General features: G+C 38.9%; 2 protein-coding genes across 2 annotated transcripts in view; one reads left to right on the top strand and one right to left on the bottom strand.

Annotated features, from left to right (window-relative positions):
- LOC124554991 (rho GTPase-activating protein 12-like) overlaps positions 1 to 5,638 on the top strand; it is a 229,159-nt gene extending 223,521 nt beyond the window's left edge. The window contains exon 14 of the mRNA XM_047128731.1: positions 5,122 to 5,638. Within this exon, the coding sequence (XP_046984687.1) occupies positions 5,122 to 5,314 (193 nt within the window). The 3' untranslated portion in view covers positions 5,315 to 5,638. The remainder of the gene's footprint in view (positions 1 to 5,121) is intronic.
- Positions 5,639 to 12,830: 7,192 nt separating this feature from the next.
- The window catches only part of LOC124555791 (vacuolar protein sorting-associated protein 41 homolog), a 134,952-nt gene continuing 126,779 nt past the window's right edge, over positions 12,831 to 21,003 (bottom strand). The window contains exons 16-19 of the mRNA XM_047129852.1: positions 16,770 to 16,869; positions 16,648 to 16,692; positions 16,412 to 16,494; positions 12,831 to 13,020 (exon numbers count right to left, since the gene is read on the bottom strand). Coding sequence (XP_046985808.1) covers positions 12,943 to 13,020; positions 16,412 to 16,494; positions 16,648 to 16,692; positions 16,770 to 16,869 — 306 coding nt within the window. The 3' untranslated portion in view covers positions 12,831 to 12,942. The remainder of the gene's footprint in view (positions 13,021 to 16,411; positions 16,495 to 16,647; positions 16,693 to 16,769; positions 16,870 to 21,003) is intronic.

Consider the following 21,003-nt stretch of genomic DNA (forward strand, 5'->3'; position numbering starts at 1 on the left):
AAGAATTCCATGACAATCCTATATTTTCACACTTTCTTCAACACTACTTAAAATATCACCTACGGTTGTAGTGTTCTTCATGGCTACTACATCGAGGAGCTCCTCCCTCACCTGAAGATCTCTATTAACACCTCTAATAAATATGGCAAGCTGCGCTGTTCCAGTGATATCAACACTTTCATCCAGAGCTAGAGAATACACCATAAAATCCTTACAGATATTTGCAAGCTGGCTCTGGACATTGTCTGACATGTCCTGTATGCGACACATAATGGTCATGTTAGATAATGGCACAATCCGAAACTGTTCAACTTGAGATGGGCACAAATGTTCCGCTGCAACTACCAAACGTTCTTTTATTAAATCACTATCAGTTAAGGGGCGCAGGGATTTTGCTAAAAGCAAAGCAATTATGAAACCCACTCTGAGAGCTGCCTCAGTTTATTTTTCTTCGTCGTCCAGATCTTCTTCAGATAGCTTCCTTTTAAGTTTAATAACTTCCTGTGCACGATCTGGTCAATCACATTTTCCACGTCCGTAGTCTTTCGCGTGGTACGACATATAATGTCGCTTCAAATTAAATTTCGTAAAAGAATTCAGCGTTTTGTGACATACTAAACATTTTGCAACACCATCTTTTTCAGTAAACAGATACAATTCCTCCCAATGGGGGTTGAACTGCGAAAGCGTGGTTGGGGTTACCCAACGGCAACTTCACGTGATTCTTAACCAGCGAAGTGACTGTTAAGAGCTGATCGTAGTACTTTAAACATTACACAGTCGGCGCAAATTCAATAGGCACCCTGCGGCCCTATTCAAACGTGCGCGCACATTTCCCCTCCCTCCCTACTCCGCGACCTTGCAGCTGCTCGCGAGCACGTGCCTGAGCAGACGCGAGTACTCGCACGCAAAACCGGCCAGTTGTGAAGCCCTGCCCTAGGGCAACATTTGACCTAAATAAAGTATTTGTGTGGCCATGGTTCTCAGCTGTATTTTATAATAATATGCATCTGCGTGAAGAATTTGACAGAGCACTGAAGACCTAAGTCGAAAAAAGGCCCCAGGAGTAGACAACATTCCATTAGAACTACGGACAGCCTTGGGAGAGCCAGTCCTGACAAAACTCTACCATCTGGTGAGCAAAATATATGAGACAGGCAAAATACCCTCAGACTTCAAGAAGAATATAATAATTCCAATCCAAAGAAAGCAGGTGTTGAGAGATGTGAAAATTACCGAACTATCAGTTTAATAAGTCACGGCTGCAAAATAGTAATGCGAATTCTTTACAGATGAATAGAAAAACTGGTAGAAGCCAACCTCGGGGAAGATCAGTTTGGATTCCGTAGAAATGTTGGAACACGTGAGGCAATACTGACCCTACAGCTTATCTTAGAAGCTAGATTAAGAAAAGGCAAACCTAAGTTTCTAGCACTTGTAGATTTAGAGAAAGCTTTTGACAATGTTTACTGGAATACTCTCTTTCAAATTCTGAAGGTGGCAGGGGTAAAATACAGGGAGCGAAAGGCTATTTACAATTTGTACAGAAACCAGATGGCAGTTATAAGAGTCGAGGGGCATGAAAGGGAAGCAGTGGTTGGGAAGGGAGTGAGACAGGGTTGTAGTCTCTCCCCGATGTTATTCAATCTGTGTATAGAGCAAGCAGTAAAGGAAACGAAAGAAAAATTTTAAGTAAGTATTAAAATCCATGGAGAAGAAATAAAAACTTTAAGGTTCACTGATGACATTGTAATTCTGTCAGAGACAGCAAAGGACTTGGAAGAGCAGTTGAATGGAATGGACAGTGTCTGGAATCGAGGATATAAGATGAACATCAACAAAAGCAAAACAAGGACAATGGAATGTAGTTGAATTAAGTCGGGTGATGCTGAGGGAATTATATTAGGAAACGAGACACTTAAAGTAGTAAAGGAGTTTTGCTATTTGGGGAGCAAAATAACTGATGACGGTCGAAGTAGAGACGTTATAAAATGTACACTGGCAATGGCAAGGAAAGCGTTTCTGAAGAAGAGAAAATTGTTAACATCGAGTATAGATTTAAGTGTCAGGAAGTCGTTTCTGAAAGTATTTGTATGGAGGGGAACATGGATGATAAATAGTTTGGACAAGAAGAGAATAGAAGCTTTCGAAATGTGGTGCTACAGAAGAAAGTTGAAGATTAGATGGGTAGATCACATAACTAATGAGGAGGTATTGAATAGAATTGGGGAGAAGAGGAGTTTGTGGCACAACTTGACTAGAAGGAGCGATCGGTTGGTAGGACATGTCCTGAGGCATCAAGGGATCACAAATTTAGTATTGGAGTGCAGCGTGGAGGGTAAAAAACATAGAGGGAGACCAAGAGATGAATACACTAAGCAGATTCATAAGGATGTAGGCTGCAGTACGTACTGGGAGATGAAGCAGCTTGCACAGGATAGAGTAGCATGGAGAGCTGCATCAAACCAGTCTCAGGACTGAAGACCACAACAACAATAATTTTGTTATAGTCTGTGATTTGCAATGTTTTCTTGGTGTTATATCTTCGCTGTACGCTGTTTATGCTGTTACTTTGGATGTGTGTTACTTAGTATCTGTGGTTTGTTTATTTTATCCATTTTCCTGCTTGTTGTTGTTGTCTATTAAGAAAACAAGAGAGGGAGAGAAAAAAAAGGAATGTAAGGTTTAATATTCCATTGAGACCAAGACTGTTGGGGACAAAGCATAAGTTCAAATTCGAGAAGAAAATGGACTGCACCCTTTCGAAGGAATAATCCTGGCCTACACCTTAAGTGATTTAGGGAAACTTGACAAGTTTCAAATCTAACCTTAAATCATTTCTTCTGGACAGTCCTCCTATTCCTTTGATGAATTTTTATTTGAAAACTGAAAAACTAGTTTTTAAGTATAGTTTCATGAGTGCGACAAAAATATATGTTTAATAATTTTAACCTAATCTCATATGAAATACGTAACTAGCTGAACCTACATGTAGATAACTGGACTGGGATTTGAACTGCCATCCTCCCAAATACAAGTCCAGTGTATTAAGTTATTACATTTAGTGTTCTGCACAAAGCATGACCACATTGAAGTGTACATCTCGTAACTAGCCTTAAGTAAAATTCCAGTGTAGATGTAGCTCTAACTTTATTATTCAGGAAGCAAAAAACAAATGTAGCTTTAATTGTTTAAGCAATATATCTGTCACTATGAGAACAACGAAGAGTGGTGGGGAGATTGATAGAGCACTCATTAACTTCTGTCAGTCTTTTGCCAATAATCATACGGTTTGCTGTTGGAGCTGTACTGAATGCCACATGATGCCATATGATCAGTCATCAAAGGTGTGTTCTGGATAGATCAAAGAAATTTGTGTTTATAAAATTGGCACATATGCAGAATATTGATTGTATGCTTGTTTTGATAGGTTCATTAAAGGTGGCTATAATTATGTGAGGCCTTTTATTAGAAATAGGTTATGAATGAAGTCGGAAGTATTAACTTTTCCACTGAAAAGACAGGTATAGTCAATACTTTGAGATAGTAAAGGATGCCCACAAGATTCAGTTTGTGACCCAATGTTTTTGCTTGTTGACATAACTCCTACTGCTGGAAAAGGTAGGATATATGAGAAAAGCCAGAGACTGTGTTACCTGTGCAGAGGACTGACCTTACTGCTGGCAGTAGCTGGAGATTCAAAAACCAAACCAGAAGACAACTCCAGTTGCATGCTACATACATACGAAGAATGGTGTACAGAAAAAAATTCCAGATGGCTTCACCTAGTGTTTGAGGGAAAGATCTAAAAAAAAGTTAAAATTGTAAGATGCCACCTGATATCTGGTGTTGCTATTCCATGCTTTGTTTGAAGTAATAAGAGGAAACAGCAATGCCAAAACTTGAGTCAGGCCTGGAGGCATGCTAAAATATCATAATGATTATGGTGGTTGCTTGCAATAAGTGACAATCTTGGTCCTAGTCGGTCTGGCACAGATTTTTATTAGTTGCAACATATTCATTACATATGGAATTAATTTCTGAGTGAACTTCAGTGGTATCAATTCATGTCATTAAGATTAATTCAGTTAAAGCTGAAAAACTTAACACAATTAGAAGAATTATGACTAAAATTCATCCTGACAGATCAGTTTTTATCTTACTTTGAAATGAGGAACAACAATCAGTATGCCCATCTGCAGAGGCTTAATATGATGATTAGATTTATAACAAATATGGCCTTTGCCCATACACAGTTTCTTAAGCCACATGTATCTGACATTTACATAGTACATATTTGGAAATTGTTTGCAAAGCATGTTGCTAGCCTTACTGGTGACATAACGCCGTAACAAAATGTGATGGACCTGAATGTGGCAAGAATAGTGGTTGGTATTAATCGATGGGACCAATTGGGAAGGGTAAACAGAAAACAGGTCTGGAATCAAGATGATGCACTGGTGTGAAACAGTTTGCATCCACAATCTGCAAAAGGCTTCTTTAAAAGCAGACCAGTGAAAACGATTATACTGCCATTTGTGTTCATAGTATGTAAGTACTTCGCAGAAGACCCACTATAATGATTGTATGACAGTTAAGACATTAGATACCACATCATGCAGACTACACTTAGCAAATGAAAACAAATACATCTCGACCTAGAATCGAACCCTTGACCTCCTGCATGCTAACCCAGAACATTATCCACTGCACCAATTGCACAGCACTTCACACATGCTGACAGTAGTCATTACCACACATGTGACTACAGTGTTGCCAGATTGCCTATCTTTAACATTGATGTATTGTTGGAAATATGTGCAGGACTAATTCTTCACCGTGTGTGTGTGTGTGTGTGTGTGTGTGTGTGTGTGTGTGTGTGTGTGTTTTAACTTGTATAGAAAACCTGTGAAGGAACTTCATTACTAATATTATTTGTTTTACATGGAAGTGTTACAGTTAGTTCTACAACTCACTTAATTTTGTTCATATTGTACTCTTGAGTTGTCAAATGTACGTAATTAGTTATTTTAGTGTGGTGACCCAGTTTCTTACTGTAAGTACAGAACATGAAGAAAATAAACCTCTATATCAGAAGTAACTCAATTTGTTCTTTTGCAGAGTGACTGAATATAAGGCTGATAATCAGATGTCTATTCACACCTTAGCTATAGTGTTTGGACCATCATTAATGTGGCCAGAAGAAGAATCTCAGAACATTGCATTTGACTTTATGATGCAAAATGTTGTAATTGAATTCCTGTTGAAAGCATTCCACAACATATTTGGTGATAGTTGTAATGTAAGTGCCTGAATGTTGTTAAATGTATTTATAAAGTTGGAAAAAATACCCTACACATCTATTTTGAGATTATTATCCACTTGCATTGACTGTAAAATCCCTGTAATATAATTTTGTGCCTTATCATTGTGATACCATTTTACCTTGTTGAATCTGTGGGTAGAAAAATGTAAATAAATACAGAACCAAGTGTATAAGATTCAAAGACTTAAACAGATGCAGAGCAATTTTGGAAATAGTATTATATCTTCAGTATTAGATGTTATTGTATATACCTTGTGAATATTGTGTAAATTTATGATTGTTAATGAAAACAATATGAAATTGTTACTTATATTTATTTTCTCAACGATCAAATCCATCCCAACATCAATTAAAGAGAGACCTATCCTTAATTTCTCCTTGCCTATGTCGTGCAATCACTGTTACTGAAATAAATATTTTAGGATACACACACAATACCAGGAGAAATTGTCACTATTTTCTATTTTCCTGATGATGAACCAGTAAGACAGACCTGAATGACACTGGTAAAGTAAAACTGTCAATAACCCGAAGGTGATTTACTAGGCATGATCCTATTAGAGATGGTGTGTCACTGCTGCTGCTCCTTTTAACTGATTTACCCAGAGTAGGGGAACATACAGTTCAATATGAACTCTGATCCACAGTGTAACTCGGCATTTTCCTTGTTAACACTAGGAGGATTGCTACCGGTCATTTCGACCGGTGAAGTTTTTCTTCTTTGTTTCTAGTTTTGATTCTTAAGTTACTTCAGTACGGTGTCCTTATAGATCCATAGTGCATTATGCTTAAAAATTTCTATTGAAAGTATATTTAATTAAATAAAAAATATCAAAGTAAAGAACACATTGAAATATAAAACCAATTTAAACTTACAAATGCAAATAAACATATAATTATACAATAAATTTTTTTATCTGTATGACTTGTACTCAGTCAAAGTCCCAAACAGGTCATAAACATATATTTGATACAAAAATAAAGATATATGGACACAAATTTATACACAGAGGAGAGTTCTTCTGATAATTTGAAAAGGAACATTCACCAGCTAACTTTTTCTCCTATTATCTCTATGTAAAGGATCCAAACATTGATTCCAGCAAGGTGTATGATGTTGAAAAACACGTGCATAGGCCACCGGCGGCAGCCAACTTGACAGTGTACAGGCGAGACATCTGGTCCAGAATATCAACTCCAAAGTAAGAGAATTGTAGAAGTTGACAGTTTCAGGGTGTTTCTTCTGTGTTTTTTCGTTACTGCAACTGACTGGTGCACTGTGATCAATAGAACAACAGTCTTCTCAGTCTTCCCTTAAGAGGAAGTAATTGTTGTGACACCAGATTTGTATAAAATACGAGTAGTACTGTGCAAATATCTGGCAGTAGATTTCGCTGATGGAGGAACTTCTCTTCTGGTTTTCTTCAGTTTATCCACCATGGCTGTGTTCTCCTGCTTCAGTAGCTCTGCAAGATGTTTGGCTGTGAAGAAATTGTCACATATTACATTACTTTCTTTCGAAGTATAAGTCTGCATGGGACATGTAATAACATGCTCAGCAACAGGTACGTTAATGGGTCTTTCACTTTGTTTATCCAAGTAAGGAGATCCATTCACCCTTTATTTACTACCGGCATTTGCTGGAAGCCAGAACTTCAAACCAAATTTTTCTGGTTTATTACTCATGTATTGCATATAGTGGCACCGAGCTTTGCATGTATAGAGCTGCTCATCTAGGGTTATAAATGCACCTGGTTTGTAGTTCTGGATACAGTTAGCTACAAATGAATTCCAGACTGGGGTAGATGCTGTGAAGCTATCTGTCTTGAGTTTTTTGGCATGAGTGTGCTTGTCATCAGATCTTAAAAACTGTATGACTTGTATTCCATAGTGCGAGGAAAAAAGTGCCGGCCCACACACTTGAGACCACAGAAGTTTTGGGGCAAATTCTTTCCTCCGTACAGTCCCCGTGCATACATTATAGCTATGGCAGCTTCTAATTGGGCAATACATATCAAGTACCCAAGTGTAATCTTGGAGGAGTCCTTGTGGGCTCTAAATTCTGTAAAGTTTTTTATGTTCTGTAGAATATTATTGTCTTATCAACACCCGCTGCGCACTCAAGTAACTGCCTGCGACTATAAGTGTCTTAGCGTTACACGTTGACCCAGGAGTTTTTACCAACATGTTGTGATGCCCTAATCTCTCCAGGTGCATGCCCTGGTGCAATTAAAGTCCACATTGTTCCGTCAGCTGCTGTCTCTGCACTTCCAGCTTCCGGATGCTGATATGGATACATAAACAAATATTTTACAACAGACAGCCTAAAATTGTACTTCCAGGTGTCAGTATATTCTAAAATTATTCAATTATTAATCTAATGCCATATTATAGATCACTGTTTGTGCTCACTTCTCTCCATGCAGGAAACCAGTACAGCATTTTAAATCAGAGTGTAAATAGATCAATAAATGTGTCAGAGACATAATATACTACGAGGGTGAGTCAAATGAAAACCTTAAATATTTTTTTAAAATACTATTTATTGTGCATAAGTTTTACAAAGCTGTATCACTTTCCAACATAATCTCCCCCACACTTAATGCAAGTCCTCCAGCACTTACAAAGTACATAAATTCCTTTAGAAAAAAATTCTTTTGGTAGTCCGCACAACCACTCGTGCTCTGCGTGGTGTACTTCTTCATCAAAACGGAACTTCTTTCCTCCCATTGCGTCTTTGAGTGGTCCCAACATATGGAAATCATTTGGGGCAAGGTCTGGTGAGTATGGTAGATGAGGAAGACACTCAAAATGCAGGCCTGTGATTGTTGCAACTGTTGTACGGGCAGTGTGGTGCGTTGCATTGTCATGTTGCAAAAGGACACCTGCTGACAGCAATCCACATCACTTTGATTTGATTGCAGGCATGTAATGCTCCAAAATGACGCCTTGTTCGTCCCAAAAGGGAGTCAGCATAACCTTCCCTGCTGATGGTTCTCTTCGAAACTTCTTTGGTTTTGGTGATGAGGAATGGCGCCATTCCTTGCTTCGTTTCCGGTTGCTGGAAGTGAACCCAGGTTTCGTCCCCAGTAACTATTCGTGCAAGGAAGCCATCCCCTTCTCGTTCAAAGCGCCGAGGCACCCATCTTGCAGACACTCTGTAAAACTGGAGCACATCATGCACAATGTGGTGTGCTGACTCATGACTAACCTGTAAACATGCTGCAATGTTCTGTGGAGTCACAACTCATTGTGCTTGACCTGGACGAGGAGCACCTTCCACTGAAGTCACACCATTTGCGAACTTCCTACTCCATTCATAGACTTGCTGCTGTGCCAAACATGCATCACCGTACTGAACCTTCATTCTTCAATGAATTTCAATAGGTTTCACACCTTCACTACACAAAAACCGAACAACAAGAATGCTGTTCCTCCCTGGTGCAAGTCGCAAATGGGGCGGCCATCTTTATACTGATACTGCGATGGTATGTGTGCATCTGCACTATGCTGCCACCTACAGGCCATTCTGCACGCTGTTTGTAACACACTTGCCAACTTACAGGATAACGGTGCGAAATTTCGATTTGTTGTTACAAATTTAAGGTTTTCATTTGACGCACCTTCGTATGTTATCATAATCATATATATTAGGTTGAAATTCTAAAAACCAGAATAGTGTGCCAAAGCATCTAAACTGTGTGCAGAGTGGGGTGAAATCCAGGAAAGAGAGAAAGGAAGTCTTTATTGCCAACATTAGAAACCTGAATTAGCAACTGTATGACTACATGTATATACAAATAAAGTTTGTTAGCTAGAAGTCGGCATTTTATAACTGAAGACAACTTGCATTCAGAGTCTAAATAGTTATTGCAATACATGACTCTGCCAGGTGGCACATAAACACGGGGTATGTAACAGTTGACTAATATATATATATATATATATATATATATATATATATATATATATATATATTTTTATTGAGGAAAAGTGACAAGTAGTTTGCTAAGCAGAAGTCAGAAGTTGAACTGCTCAAGCAAAAACTGTCTGCAGCAAGAAGAAGACCTTAACTTCAAAAATCATCAGCCTTGAAATGAGGAAATACTTTCTCAAAGCCTATGTTTGGAGTGTGGCAAGTTGTGTTTGTGAAACCTGTGGAACTGAGGAAGAGAAGAAACTAAATTCTTTCAAGACTTTGTGTTATAGTTACTTGCTCAAAGTAAAGTGGACTGACACAGTTACAAAGTAAGAGGTCCTTAAAATAGTGGGTGAGAAGAAAAGCCTGTGGAAATCAGTTGTTAAAAGAAAAATGCAAGTTATTGGCCATCTACTGTGACACAAAGGACTCCTGACCAAAATAATACTGGAGTACGTTATGGAAAGAGACCTACAGTAAGACAATGACTAAGGTACTGGACCGATGACGGGAGCAGTCTGGTCCCTTTAATCCCACAAACCACACATAGAGCCCACTCGGCTAGCCACGCCATCTAATGCGCTGCTTCCCGAGCGGGAAGGCATGCTGGTCCCCGGCAGGAACCTGTCTGGCGGATTTGTGTCGAGGTTTGGTGTGCCGGCCAGCCTGTGGATGGTTTTTAAGGCAGTTCTTGATCTACCTCAGTGAATGCAGGCTGGTTCCCTTTATTCTGCCTCAGTTAAACTGTCAGCGATTGCTGTGCAAACACTTTCTCCACGTACGCATACACCACAATTACTCTACCACGCAAACATTTGGGGTCACACTCCTTGGTATGAGACTGGCAGGATTTATGGTGAGATGAAGTACATGAAAAGTTCCAGAAAGGGACCATGACTGCGGAAGAGAACCAGGCAGAAATAGTTTTCCTGAAGTTGAAGGACAGTGGTGATATGCTTTTACTCTCCATCAAGTTAGGAGATTAAATGGTGCAGGTGAGGATGAAGGGCTTAATGGTAACCAAACCTGTGGCTATAATCATTTACAATAAAATACACACTCATGTTGATTCTCTGATCAAATGTGCTCGTATAGTTCACCTTTACAAAATTGTTTCACTGCACACGTATACTGAAGCTGACATTAGCTGCCCAATAGTGTGTGCTTTTTGTAAATTTATTGGTGGATTAGTATTGGGTTTACATGCTCAACATCAGTGGAATCTGCATTACAGAAGACACACAGGCTTGTCTCTAGTGTGTATTACTTTCTGTGTTTGCTATTTTTTTCATATATAATAATTTCACTTGCCCTATATTGTATATCATTGTTTCTTAGTACATGCTAAACACATTTGCTGATAATATTCATATAATTGTGTAATTATATGATTGTGATAATTAGCATATTAATGTGTAGTTTCCAATTTTATTTATTTATGGATGAGTTGTTTAGATAATAGATTACACACAGTATAATTTCATTTCTAATAAGAATTATCTGTGTCAATAAAGTACAGAGGAATATACAGGGTGGTCCATTGATTGTGACTGGGCCAAATATCTCACGAAATAAGCGTCAAACCAAAAAACTACAAAGAACGAAACTTGTCTAGCTTGAAGGGGGGAACCAGATGGCACTATGGTTGGCCCACTAGATGGTGCTGCCATAGGTCAAACGGATATCAACTGCTTTTTTTAAAATAGGAACCCCCATTTTTTATTACATATTTGTGTAGTACATAAAGAAATACGAATGTTTTAGTTGGACCACTTTTTTCGCTTTGTGATAGATGGCGCTGTAATAGTCACAAACATATGGTTCACAATTTTAGATGAACAGTTGCTAAAAGGTAGGTTTTTTAAATTAAAATACAGAACGTAGGTATGTTTGAACATTTTATTTCAGTTGTTCCAATATGATACATGTACCTTTGTGAACTTATTATTTCTGAGAACGCATGCTGTTACAGTGTGATTACCTGTAAATACCACATTAATGCATTTGGCAATACATGTAACAACATTCCTCTCAACAGCGAGTAGTTCACCTACCGTAATGTTCGCACATGCACTGACAATGCGCTGATGCATGTTGTCGGTGGATCACGGTAGCAAATATCCTTTAACTTTCCCCACAGAAAGAAATCTGGGGACATCAGATGTGGTGAACGACCAATCCACCTGTCATGAAATATGCTATTCAATACCGCTTCAACCGCACACGAGCTATGTGCCGGACATCCATCATGTTGGAAGTACATCGCCATTCTGTCATGCAGTGAAACATCTTGTAGTAACATCGGTACAACAATATGTAGGAAATCAGCATACATTGCACCATTTAGATTCGCATCGATAAAATGGGAACCAATTATCCTTCCTCCCATAATGCCGCACCATACATTAACCTGCCAAGATTGCTGATGTTCCACTTGTCACAGCCAGTGGATTTTCCGTTGCCCAATAGTGCATATTATGCTGGTTTATGTTATCGCTGTTGGTGAATGATGCTTCGTCGCTAAATAGAATGCATGTAAAAAATCTGTCATCGTCCTGTAATTTCTCTCGTGTCCAGTGGCAGAACTGTATACAACGTTCAAAGTCATCGCCATGCAATTCCTGGTGCATAGAAATATGGTACGGGTGCAATTGATATTGATGTAGCATTCTCAACACCGACGTTTTTGAGATTCCCTGGATTAGCTGCGACAGCAGCTAAAACACCTACTTGGGCATCATCATTTGTTGCAGGTTGTAGTTGACGTTTCACATGTGGCTGAACACTTCCCGTTTCCTTAAATAACGTAACTATGAGGCGAACAGTCCGGACACTTGGATGATGTCATCCAGCATACCAAGCATCATACATAGCACACACCCGTTGGGCAATTTGATCACAATAGCCATACATCAACACGATATCGACATTTTCTGCAATTGGTAAACGGCCCACTTTAACACAGGTAATGTATCACGAAGCAAATACTGTCCACACTGGCGGAATGTTACGTGATACCACATACTTACACGTTTTTGACTATTACAGCGCCATCTATTACAAAGCAAAAAAAGTGGTCCAACTAAAACATTCGTATTTCTTTCATACTACACGAATATGTAATAAAAAATGGGGGTTCCTATTTTTAAAAAATGCAGTTGATATCCGTTTGACCTATGGCAGCGCCATCGAGCGGGCCAACCATAGCGCCATCTGGTTTCCCCCTTCAAGCTAGACGAGTTTCGTTCTTTGTAGTTTTTTCATGAGATATTTGGCCCAGTCACTATCAATGGACTACCCTGTATGTCATGACTAAAGGTTTACAAGAAAACTTGATTGGTTTCCTTTTGTTCACAGTACACTGGACATCCACTTTATTATGGATCATGTTCTGGTGTGTAACAAATTGTTAGTGTAGGGGCAGCAATGACAGTAGTCAATCAAGTAATACACTATTATTTGCAATGAATTATTTTATAAATAAATGTGTACATTATTCATGATAATGTCCAGGAAACACTGCATTCTGTGGTGTCGTTACGAGATTTAGGATCTTCTTCAGAGTGCCATTTCAAATGCAAATGGTACACTCCAAGGTGTTTTATTCCTTTTTTGACAAACAGGTGTAACAGAAAAACACACAACATGTCAATATGAAAGCTTATTTTATTTTCTAATTAATTTATTTCAATTACATTCACTTGAAGTTCTGTTTCATAACGGGTGTGTGAGCATTACCGGGTCGTTTTATTGATTTGCATATCACACAGTTTCCCTGAAAATTAAAACAGTATGAATAACATACAATAATAAGCTAGTCTAAACCAATTAATGTTAAACAAGAAAGAAGGTTGGTTTGAACCCCGCAGTGCTTTACAAGGCATTGTCCTGTTGGACGTGGTATACCCTTGCCTTCCTTCAACCTTACCTTATGTAGCCAGTTTGGGGGGGAGGGGGGGGGGGGGTTGGTCCACAGTGTAATGTGGCTTGTGGATCACAGTGCAACTCTGCATTTTTCACATTAACAAATGTTACCAGAAGTGAAGTAAGTGATATGTGACAAACAAAAATCCTAGGAATGACTGTGGATTGAACCTAAGAGTTTTGGATCTGTAGTATGGCACTGAATAACTGAGCCATTACCATTCATATTTTGCATATGCCCTAAGAGAAAATAAAACCTGTTATCAGGTAATAATGCCAACGAGTACTGGAATATGCTGAAAGAAGGAATCATTAAAGCAGGACAGCAAAATATAGGATATGTAAAAGGGAAAAGGTCAAAAAAACCATGGGTCACACAAGAAATGTGTTCCAAGATGGAGGAGAGAAGAAAATTGAAAAACAAGAACACTGAAGATGCAAGAGAGATATACCGAAGGTTAAATAACGAACTGCAAAGAGAAACAGAGCAGGCTAGGAAAAAATGGCTAGAAGAGGAATGTGATGAAATTGAAGAACTGGACAGGAAAGGAAGATACGACTTACTATACAACAGAGTAAAGACTATGACATGGGAACAAAACAGAGCAGGAAGTGCTACTATGGAAATTTTGAGTAAAGACGAAGAGGTAGTGTATAAAGATCGTGACCATGTCCTCCAGAGATGGGAAGAATATATAAAAGAGCTATATGACACAAATAGCAAACCAGAAACTCTGGAACTTGAATCACACAACAGTGGAAGAAGTAAAGTCTGCCATTGCTGCAATGAAAAATGGCAAAGCAGTAGGTACAGATACAATACCGGGAGAAATACTAAAATGCTTGAACCACAATGGAATAAGAGAAATATTGAGGTTATGTAATAAAATATATGACAGTGGTGAAAAGCCTGAGGACTTTTTGACAACAGTAATGATTCCATTGCCGAAAAAACAAGGAACCAAGAAATGCAGTGAGCACAGGACAATCAGCCTCATTTCACATGCAGCCAAAGTGATGTTAAGAATAATTAATAAAAGACTTGAAAAAGTAATAGAGGAGAATCTCGGCGAGGAGCAGTTTGGCTTTAGACGGAATACGGGCACCAGAGATGCAATAGGGCTCCTACGAATCTTGGGAGAAAGGTTTATTGAAAAAGGAAGAGACCTACATATGTGCTTCATCGATTTAGAAAAGGCATTTGACAATGTGGTTTGGGACAAGCTGGCGACTATTATGAGGGAAAAGAGAGTGGACTGGAAAACCAGAAGACTTATAAACTCATTGTACCTTAATCAAAAAGTTTCAGTTAAAGTGAGAGGAGAAAGTACAAACTGGATCAGACTAGGGAAAGGAGTAAGACAAGGATGCTGTTTATCACCTACTCTTTTCAACCTGTACTTGGAAAATATGATTGACCAATGCTCATTAGATGACAAAGGAGTAGAAATTGGAGGAAGAAGAGTAGCGTGCTTGAGATTTGCTGATGACATGGTCCTTCTAGCCACAGGGGAAAAAGAATTACAGGATTTGGTGGACACCATTGCAACTAACGGAAAAAAATATGGAATGAAAATTAACACAAATAAAACAAAAGTATTGGCAATAGGAGGAAATAAGGAAATGAAAATTGTGCTGAATGGAGAAACACTAGAACAGGTGCAAAATTTTAAGTATCTTGGAAGCAGGATAGACACCGACTGGAAGTGCACCACAGAAATTAAAACAAGGATAGCAATGGCAAAAGAGGCGTTTTATAAGAAAAGGAGAATCTTCTGCAGCGGTATGGACAGGGAACTCAGAAAGAGACTCATAAAATGTCTTGTATGGAGTGTTCTTCTATATGGCGCTGAAACATGGACTATGAGGAAAAAAGACAGAGAAAGGCTGGAGGCTTTTGAGATCTGGACATGGCGGAAGATGGAAAGAATACGTTGGATGGACAGAGTAAAAAATGAAGAGGTACTAAGAAGAGTGGGAGAGAAAAGGCAGTTACTAGATGTAATAAAGAGAAGAAAAAGAAATTGGATTGGGCATATATTAAGAAAGAATGACGGACTTATAAAAACAGTTTTAGAAGGTTATGTAGAAGGGAAAAGGAAGCGAGGAAGGAAGAGATTCCAGATACTGGATGACATGATGGACGGTACAACATACAGCAGCCTTAAGAAGGAAGCAATGGATCGCAGAAAATGGAGAGGCAAAGGACCTGCTAATATAGCAGATAACTGATGATGATGATGATCAGGTAATCATTTAGGAATTACTTCTTACAAGCTTTGTAAAGTCATGGACAGAAAATTTTTCACCAACATGTATGTTGATAAAAATTGCTCTACAGATGGACTTCTTACCTATAAATCATTGAATGCACAGAATTCTGATTGAGTATCCAGTCCATTGTAATGAGCATAAATGAAAACTCTGGCATCCGAGTCCTCTGTCTCCTTAAGAGGCAGAATTGCAAAGGGCACATGAAGAAGAGTATATATCTATTTTATAACTAATAGTGGTGTTGATAATTATATGATGATCTGGAAGGCCAAAATTATTATCCATAAACCATCACATAAGCAGTTTCTTCAAAACATATTATGTCCATTTCATTCTGTTGTTGTAGTTGTAGTTATAACTCACTGAAACTAATGACAAAGTAGGATCAACTGATTCAGCAATGATGTCATCATATTAGTAAGGGAGACGCTATTCAAGACCAGTATTTCCCAGGCACGGAGTGCACACTTCCAGAGGTGTTGTTTTTCATGGGAAGTGATGTGATCCACCTTTGTACAGTTCACAGCAGCAGCTTTTCAGTTTTAGAATGCGGGATAAGGATTTGTGTAGAATCATAACCATGGACACTATGACTGCATCCAGTTCTTGCTGAATATATATTTAATTATAATCACTATGGAATGACTGGGTATAAGCACTGCCTTAAACTGTATAGTCAAGTTGAAATAAGATTCTTGTCTTCTTATTTGCAAGTAGAGACCAATGAATCCAGCCATAAATAATTTTCTCTCTGCTTATAAAGTAATATTTTAACATTTCTATTGTACAGATATAAATTGTAATGCACACTATACCATCAGATATTCATGTCATAAGCATTCAGCAACTACACTATGACCATGTGGTCGTATGTATGTGATTATGAGTAATTAATTATATTGAACTAAATTAACAAAATATTTTCTGCTATATAATGATGATATTTTGAGATTATTTTGAAATCTTACCACAGAATCTAATGTGGGCAAGCACTCTTCATGGAAAAGATGTTTGCAGAAGAACACAATGATGTTAGTTGCATGACTTATATCTGAAAATAATATAAAGCATAATGATGTTGAAAATAAATTTTAGCTAAAGAATGTTTTCATTTATATTTCTGCTATTGAAAAAATGACCATTAATGTACAACAAAGTGAAAAAGGATAACACTGACTGTCAGCTGTAAAACAGCATCTATTACCTCTGACAATAATTTTTCCATGACAAGCACCACACACCTGTTCATCTGTAAAGGAAATAAGAAACAGTAAAACTCTTGATCAATTTAACATGCTTTCAAGGAAAATTATGCAAATACTTTACCATCTACACTGATGCCTTTGTCCTGACTCCTGACCAGTTTCTTGTGGAGACTGAAGTAATCTGAAACTATTATTTTCTTACATCCCTCCTGTACAGATACCTATGGACAGATAATTTTTTGGAAATGAATTTTTTGGAAATGTTAGAAGTTAGCACAGCATACTGCTGAAATACAGATTTCTGTTTTTCCCCAAACATATAAAAATAAAATAAACGATCTTGTATCTGGCACCTTTTGTAGGTGTGAACAATAAAATCAATAACAAATTACTAAAATCATTAAAACATTCAATTCAAAATTATAAAACCATCAACAAAATTCTTTGCAAATATTTTCTTTTTATGGTTTTTTTAAAATCATCATAGAATCTCCCCTACCCTGATAAATAAGACATTCCTGCTTCTTGCAATATTATCTGAGTTGTCTACATAATCTTTTGACCTTTTTTACAGCACACAGTGCTATTTTTCTCACAGACTACTTCATTTCTACTGGCCCTCTGCTCTACTGAAAGATTTTTCATCCTGTCTTACAATATACAGGGTGTTTCAAAACGAGTATATCGGGTTTAATGCTTTGTAGAATTTATTATATTCATGTTACAATTATAAATAATACATCAAATGAAAGAGCAACTCAAACAGTTTTGTTTGTAAAGCTGTTACAAGCTCTAAATTCTACAGACCATGGTTTACAAGCCATCTTTACAACAAAAAAATACCGCTGGATGATGATGAAGATTTTCTGTATCATGTCGCCTTCAGTGATGAATCGACATTTCACGCAAGTGGAAATGTGAACACCTAGAAACTTTCTCTAAGTCATCATGCATTTTCCTGCAGCCACTCAATGATGACTCCTTCCTGCACACCACAGCATCATCAGCAAACAGCCCAGATTCTTGCGCAACTGATCTGTCAAATCATTTATGTATACAGAGATAAGTGAAATCAGGGCCCCTATTGAAGCATATAGACAGTGCATGGTGGAGTGTCCTTGTACCATTGCTAGTCAGTTGCTTTCGTGTTCCTCTTGCAAACGAAACAAATGAAAAATTACTGTCTTCAAGCCTCCATATGAGCATACACTGGTGGCAGTAGAATCATCCTACAGCTAGCATCATATGCCATTTCTTTAAATTTTCTCAACATGTTTTGTGAAAAGAAAATCTTCTTTATTCCAAGGATTCTTATTTGAGTTCACAAGCATCTCCAAAATACATGTTGGTCAGACATACTGGTAACATAAGAGCAGTCCTATCACATTTCCCTGGGCACTCCTGACAATATCCTTGCCTCTGACGAATACTCGCCATTGAGGACAACATACTGGCCTTTATTACTTAAGAAGTCTTCGAGTCACTTACCTATGTGGGAACCTAATATGTATTCTCATATCTTCATTAACGGTTAGCAGTGCAGCAGCACCATGTCACATGCTTTCTGGAAATGTAGGAATATGGAATCTGCCTGTTGCCTTTCATTCATGTCCACAGGATATCATGTGAGAAAAGGACAAGAACGATGCTTTCTAAATCCGCACAGATTTGTGGTCAGAAGATCTTCTGTCTCAAGGAAATTTATTATATTCAACCCCTCATAATATGTTCAAGAATTCTGCAGCAAACCGATGTTTAGGGTATTGGTCTGTAATTTTGGGCGTCAGTTCTTCTACTCTTCTTATACACAGGAGTCACCTGTGCTTTTTTACTGTTGCTTGGTATTTTGCTGGATGAGAGATTCGAGATAAATGCAATAAGTGAGGCTACAGTGCTGTAGAGTACTCTTAAACGGAATTGGGATTCCATCCAGGTCTGGCAACATTTGTTTTCAAATCTTTCCATTGTTTCTCTACCTCAGGGATTCCTATTAATATGACCTCCATATGGGAGTCTATGTGACATTTAAATAATGCTGTGTTGATATTATCCTCCGACGCAAATGATTTCTTAAGTTGGTAGATACAGTTATTAGATACAGTTATTGCATAGTAAAATTATGGTACATTGTAATTTCTGCTCCTCTATAATTCCATGCAATTTATTGTGCAAAGAAATATGCATGTAAGCATTGAGAAAGGCAGGTGCTCTGGTAAATGACTAGTTTGCAAATTAAGATTTAACCTTGCAACAGTGACATTGTGAATCTTGTCGCAGCTTGCTCTCTGAGGGCTGTGCTACATTTGGTGCCATGGGTGACACACTCTCCACGGCCTGCACCGCAGCATCCATGGGAATATGTCGATGTTGAATTCACAGTACCTCGCCTCAATTCTTACTAGTTATTGGTTGCTGATGCTTTCTCTAAATTTCCATATGTTATCCACTGTCCTTCCACATCAGCTGTGGCTTCAGATCAGGCCCTCTCAAAAATTTTTGCTATTGAAGGATTACTTATACATTTGTGATGGATAATGGTCCACAGTTTGTGTCTCAGCCTTTGCACAATTTCTGCACCTATAAAGACATTTGCCACATAATGACTGTTCCTTTCCATCCCCAATCTAATGGCATGGGAGAATGACTCATCCATACATTCAAGGTTCAAATGAAGAAGTATGTTACTGACTCTTCCACGGGTGACATCTTGATGCAGTTCTTAAGTTCCTACAAGTTTATGCCACTGGGGGATTGGAGTCCAACTGAGATGGTTCATGGTTACCAGCCATATATCCTCCTGCAACTGCTTGTGCCACCCCGGCCTGTTGGCATGGCCCTTGTCATAGCTCAATCCTGGCTCTGCGGTCTGGGCTTGGTGGTTTGGCCGCCAGCTGAAATGGATTCCGTGACTGTGATCAGCTGTGTCCTTGTACAACGGCAAGGGTCGCACGTCTGCCACTTGTTGTGGCCTCGTGGGGTGTCCCTGCTGCAGAGGCAGACCTGCCCTCATTGCGAATATCATTGTCTCCTGCCTCCCTTCCAGAGTCCAGTGCCACAACGCATGATGCCAGCCTGTCTGATAATGCTTTGATGCCACCTGTACTTCTGCTGCCATCTGGACCGATGCTGTTGGGTCCTTCACCCCAGATGTTGCCAGTGCCCCTCCTCGGTGGCTAGTACTTTCATCATTGGTGCAATTCCACCACATCGCGGGCACAGACTTTGAGATGCTGCCAGTACCCTTACCACCGGTCCTCCCTTATGGTACTCTGTGTGTGTGTGTGTATGTGTGTGTGTGTGTGTGTAGGGAGAGGGGGGGGGGGGGGGGGGGGAGTGGGAGCAGCCACCATGCACGTCTGTGGCTATGCCGCTTCCTCCCCTACTCACCAGTCCTACCATGGAATCTCCATCTCCCACCCATGGACGTGTCATCAGTCACCCCGATGCCTGCATCAGAGGAGGCACCCTTTCCCCAAATGGGAAGGGGCGCTATAACCCTGTACATCCTTCCTGGCCATCGGCGACCTACACTCAAATACTCCACCAAGCATCTGCATGGGCTGGCTACCGGAGACCATCTGCAACTTGTGCACAAGGCACAGCACAGTGCCGGCCATGCCGTTTATCGGAGCTCTCCTCTATATAAGGACAGCGAGGCAGGGGCCTGTTTGCAGATCATGTTCTACTGCTTTGTTCTAATGCTTATTGTTCAGTTTCTATGTTTGTCATTTACCTGAATGTGGATCAATAAACTCTTATTCTTAGTGGCCACACTATTGGTTGTGTCTAGCATTACGACATTGTGAATGCTATAGACCATGATAAAATAAACTGTGGGCTGTTTCTATACATATCTAAGCCCTTGGATGTGATCAATCATGATCTTCTGCTTAGCAAATTATACAAATACAATATTCATGGAGTTGCCTACAACTGGTTTAAGTTGTACCTTCCCAGTAGGCAAGAGATGGCAGAAATATGCCATGAAAATGAAAGTTGCTTTTCAGGATTCAGAAGAATTAGTTATGGTGTACCTCAAGATTCCGTGTCAGGTCGCCTGTTTCTGTTGATTTTTATTAATGATTGACCAACCACTTGTCAGCAGCAGAGCTGATGTTCTTTGCAGATTATACTAGCATTTTTATAAGAGGACATAATGAAACCAATTTACAGAGAAGGTCTCAGTGAGAACACAAGAAGCAGGAAGATGGTTTAGAAACAATTGCATTGTGGTAAATGAGAAGAAAATGGGATGTGTGAGCTTTAGTGAGATGAGAGCAAAAGGAAGGAGCAATATACACCCACAATTAGGGGACTGTAGCATTGAACAAACATTATAATCGAAATTTTTAGGA

The sequence above is a fragment of the Schistocerca americana genome, chromosome X (assembly GCF_021461395.2).
Source record: "Schistocerca americana isolate TAMUIC-IGC-003095 chromosome X, iqSchAmer2.1, whole genome shotgun sequence".
Taxonomy (NCBI): domain Eukaryota; kingdom Metazoa; phylum Arthropoda; class Insecta; order Orthoptera; family Acrididae; genus Schistocerca; species Schistocerca americana.